Source organism: Penaeus monodon, chromosome 37 (genome assembly GCF_015228065.2).
Source record: "Penaeus monodon isolate SGIC_2016 chromosome 37, NSTDA_Pmon_1, whole genome shotgun sequence".
Taxonomy (NCBI): domain Eukaryota; kingdom Metazoa; phylum Arthropoda; class Malacostraca; order Decapoda; family Penaeidae; genus Penaeus; species Penaeus monodon.
Genome location: NC_051422.1, coordinates 3431052 through 3436051, shown reverse-complemented (window position 1 = coordinate 3436051; position 5000 = coordinate 3431052). Strand labels below are relative to the sequence as shown.

At 43.8% G+C, this 5000-nt stretch overlaps 1 protein-coding gene across 2 annotated transcripts in view; it reads right to left on the bottom strand.

Annotated features, from left to right (window-relative positions):
- LOC119596162 (excitatory amino acid transporter 3-like) overlaps positions 1-5000 on the bottom strand; it is a 25373-nt gene that overhangs the window by 19571 nt on the left and 802 nt on the right. The window contains exons 2-4 of one of the 2 annotated variants that reach the window (XM_037945336.1): positions 3292-3419; positions 2150-2348; positions 1123-1165 (exon numbers count right to left, since the gene is read on the bottom strand). In XM_037945336.1, the coding sequence (XP_037801264.1) occupies positions 1123-1165; positions 2150-2348; positions 3292-3419 (370 nt within the window). Of the gene's footprint in view, positions 1-1122; positions 1166-2149; positions 2349-3162; positions 3181-3291; positions 3420-5000 lie in introns of those variants that run through there. The other variant, XM_037945337.1, reaches the window with a different exon arrangement.

Sequence of the window (5000 nt, the reverse complement as noted above, 5' to 3'; positions counted from 1 at the left end):
CTATGTATAACTTATATACGAATAAAAATGTCTTTTTGAAAATAAAAAAACATAATCTATATCTCAGTGACCTTAAAAGAATATATATATATATATATATATATATATATATATATATATATATATATATATATATATATATATATATATATATACGTATATAATCCATACCTGGCTGAATATATGCACGTCCGAAAACGATAAATCTTACACAATAATCTTCGCTTTGCATCATTTCGGTTCAGCTCAAACACTCGAGGCCGGACGAGTGCCCCCCCCCCCCCCGATGAAAAGCTGAAAGTACTCCCAGATCGATTCCTCGGCGGAGCTCGGGTCGTAAAAAAAGGTCAAAAGAAGTTCAGAAAAAGTCCCCAACAAGGTCAATATACGGTCACAGAGACGAGAGCTCTCCGGGCCTCACAGAAACAACCTTTGCCACACAATAACCGCCTTCGCGAGTGTTTCCGAATGGCTTCCTTGAAGGGCCGCGTCCCGTCCCGCTGCGCCAGGTGCGAGGCGACCGCGCCGGGCGAAGGCGGTCGGGCTTGGCAACGGGGGGGGGGGGGGGGGGGGGGGGGAAATAACGACGCAGATAGACATAATACATATAAATGCATGAAAAAGAGAGGTTTGGAATGTAAAGACAGAGTGCGAAGAACAAATGAAATGAAATGATGTGATAGATAAAGGAGGAAATAAAGAGAAGAAAAGAGAGTAAAATAAATAAATAAACAAAAGAGAAATTGAAAGGGGAAGTGACAATGCGAAGAGTATCTGACATCACACGTAGGTCTGTATGTGCACACATGCATACGTACGCATGTATAGACAGGTTGATAGACCGGCAGATACAGATTCACATCTATTGTCCCTTTGCCAGACAATTAACACGCGATACACTCACTCTCGACAACAAAGCGATCTTTTGCGCCGTGAAATTAACCATTCTCGTTTCATACCTTCTTTTTCTATATGTATACAAGGCCTTATATCGGTCCATTTCACAAGTCAAACCTCTTCAATAATTGTCCGTGTTTGTGAAGTCATTAGGTATATTCAAATGAGAAATAGTAAGATGGAGTCAGGAAAAAGAGGGAAAAATGATAATGAGGTAAAACTCACCGTTTCGAAGCAAGCTTGGATCAGATTTGGCGGGAAGAGATTTCTGTGAAAATAATGAAATTAATCGCTGTTAATTGTGTAATAACGAAAAGAAAAGAAGACACAACGGAAATCGTGTGAAAATTATTTGTGCTTAATTTTAAAATTCACTTTTTTCTGTTTATTTCATTTACTCAGCATTATTAATGTCATTGTTGTCATATCATTAAAATCGTAACTATTAGCTTTGCATTAGCGTTATTATCACCATCATTATATTTTTTATTAATATTCCATCACCATCATCGCTACAAACGAAAGGAAAAATAAAATTCTATTTCGTTCCCTTTTCTCTTCCCCTTCCTCCTCTTCCTCCTTTCGTTCCCCATTTCTCTTCCCCTTCCTCCTCTTCCTCCTTTCGTTCCCTTTTCTCTTCCCCTTCCTCCTCTTCCTCCTTTCCCTCCCTGCCTATTCCATCTCCTTCTCTTTCCTCCTTTTCCCTCCTCTTGTTCCTAAGACTTTTCTTTCTTCTGCTCATCTCCCTCTTTCTTCCTTTCTCCCTCCTCCATCTCCATTTATTCCTCTTTTATTCTCCCCTCTTCTTCTTTCCTAAATTGCCTATTCCTCCTTTCTTTTCCCTCTCCATCTCCACTCTTCTTCCTCCACCCCTTGTCCCATTCCCTCTCTTCTTTCTATTCCCCTTCGTCTTCCTCCTCTTCCTCCCCATCTACACACCCTCTTCCCCTCCTCCTCCTCATCGTTATCCTCCTCCTCCTCCTCCTCCTCCTCTTCCTAATTCATTCCCCTTCCTCCTACTTCCCTCCTCCTCCTCCTTCTTTTCTTCCTTCTCCTCCTCTCCCTCCTTCGCCTCCTTTTTCCCCATCCCCTCCCCATCTGCCCCCCCCTCCCTCCAGCCTCCCACCCTCCCCCTCCCCCTCCTCCTTACCCTCCCCACCCCACCACCCTCCCCCCTCCTCCAAACCCTCCCACCCTCCCACCTCACCCTCCTCCCTCCTCCCTCCCCCAACCTCCCCCCCCTGCTCCTCACCTGGGCAGGTCCATGAGCAGGTCGGGCGTGTAGGAGGCCTTGGCCTCGCCCGCCTTGGTGATGTCGTCGTCGTTGCCTTTGCCGGGGTGGATGCTCACCACCAGGATGATGCCCAGGATCACGGCCGACACGGTGGTGGTGATGTAGTAGGCGATGGCGCGGAGGCCGATCTTCTTGGAGAGGGACAGGTCCAGGGAGCCTGGGGAGGGAGGGACAGTGAGCGAGGGGGAGGGAGGGAGGGAGAGGGAGCGAAGGGAGGGAGGGAGGGAGAGGGAGAGAGGAAGAGTGGGAAGTAGAGTGAGCGAGGGGAGAGAGGGAGAGGGAGAGAGAGAGAGATTGTGAGAGAGAAAGAGGGAGAGAGAGAGATTGTGGGAGAGAGAGAGAGAGAGAGAGAGAGAGAGAGAGAGAGAGAGAGAGAGAGAGAGAGAGAAACCTTTGATGTTTAGTATTACCTGTAAGATAACTGTACCTTTATCAGTGCCTTTGGCAAGAGGAAAAACGCGGGAGATGTAAGAAAATAATGAGAGAGAAGAAGGAGGAGATGGAGGAAGTGGAGAGAAAAATTAGACGAAGAAGAAGTGAAGGAAGAGGGTTTGAAAAGGGGAAAACGGAAGGAAAAAGAGAAAAAGAAGGGGAAGAAGAAGAGGAGCAGGAGGAAAAGGAGGAAGAGGGAAGAGTATACTGAAGAAATGGAAGCGATCGAGAGTACGAAGAGGAGGAAGAGAGGGAAAGGAAGGAAGGGGGACATAGACCGAGAGAAGACACAAGGATAGATGAATAATAATAAACACAAATAAAATAAATAAAATCAAGAAGGTGGATAAAAAAGGGAGTGAAAAGAAAAAGTAAATGATAAGGGAAATAAAGAAAGCGAAAAAAGGTGGACGCGATGAGCGGGATGATAAAGAAGACGAAGAAAAAAAAGTGATAACAAGGGAAATACAGAAAACGAATAAAAGAAAAGAAGAAGAAGACGTAAGTAAATCAGAAGAAGAAGGAAGAGGAACACTGCCCGATAGCGGAGACGAGCGAGGACAAGGTGAGCGGAAGAACAACACTAAACAAGCAACGGCATGAAAGTTGCATTAAACGAATGAATGAGAACGAGAGGAAGACAAAGAAAAGGGAAGAGGCGCACTGACCGATAGCGGAGACGAGCGAGGACACGATGAGCGGGATGATGAGCGCCTTCAGGGCTCTGAGGAACAGCTCGCCGATGTAACCCACGTACATGACCTCGCGCTTCGACCATCGCTCGCTGCGGGAGAACCTGCAAGGCGGCACGGGCGTTAGGGGCGGGGCGGGGCGGGGGGGGGAGGGGGGGGGGGGAGGGAGGTATGGGGAGGGGAGGGAGGTATGGGGAGGGGAGGAGGGGGGAATGGGGAGTGGGGAGAGAGTGAGGAATTTGGGTTTTATATATTTGTCGTGAGATGTGGGTTTGTGCTCTATAAAGGGCTACATGTTTTTTTCACTATTTTACGATGTATGAAATTTTGCAATAGGTAGCAGATTGTATTTCTGCAATTTTTAGATTTTGCAACAGGTAACATGCAATGACTTTTTGCACTCTTTTTTGCACTAGGTAAGAAGCTACGAGTTTTTGCACGATTTAGTGATCTATGAGTGCGTGCAACAGGTATTAAGCTAAGAGTCTCTGCAAGATTTGGCGAAATATACTCCTTTTGGAGTAGTTAGCAAAGGACGGGCTCCTGCAACTGGTAACATTCTATGCGGCTCTGCAATATGAAGAAAAGTGTGAGTGTTTGCAACATTCACTTCGGTATGGTCTTCTGCAACAAGTGCCTGCAATAGGTAAGAAGGTTATTTTCTGCAACGTGTAGCGAGGGATGAGACTCTGCAACCCATGATATGTTATATTGGTGATTGCTTTTACAAGAACACAAAGGGAAAAAATCTGTGCGTGAAAGTTGAGGTCCTTGCAACACAGGATAATGGTTTCTGCAACATACAGCAAAGTCTACACCCGTGCAAATCTGTACTCTACCGCAAAAGCTAAGTTTCTGCAACATGTGAAGAGCCGAACTAGTTCCTGAAACAACACATAAGCTTATGCTATATGCCACTAAGTTCTTGCAACTTATGAGGACTTAGATTGGCTCTCTCGGTTGACGGCGAAGCAGAAGAGGCAATTTAAGCAATTTAAACATATGTGTTCAGCTTTATTTCATTTTTTTTTATTCCTTTTTATTCATTTTCTTTTTCCTCTTTATAGATAAATATATAGAATAAAGAAATAAATGGATAAGTCATTCAGTAGATAAATCAGTCGATAGATGGACAGATAGGTAAATGAAATCAATCAATAAGCAAATAAAAATAACAATAAAAGGAAAAAATCCTGCAACATATGATTATCTGCAACACGGAACAAGACACATTTTTTTCTGCAACATCCAGTGAGTTCTGTGTTCCTGTGATTGGTCTGATTTCCCTGCAAGACAATGCAACGTCCATTAAGACCCGAGTTCCTGCAACAAAAGATCAGTCAGATCAGTTCCTGTTATGCTCTTGCAACATGCAACACGACCTACAGTAAGTTTCTGCAACGGAGGAAAAGCTTGAACAATTCCTGCAGGATTGGGTTATCTCTGTGCAATAACTATCAAAGTATATACGAATTACGCATATGATAATTGCCTATATAAAGTCTTTCGTGTACTTCTGGCTATGTAATATATATCTTAGTAATATCTTTCAAGTATGTAATCTCTGTCTGTGTAATATCTTCTATCTATCTATGAAATATCTGTCTGATGTATCTCTCAAATATTCAATATCTATACATACAGGTATCTATTTAAGATATAAAGTCTATCTAATATATAATGTC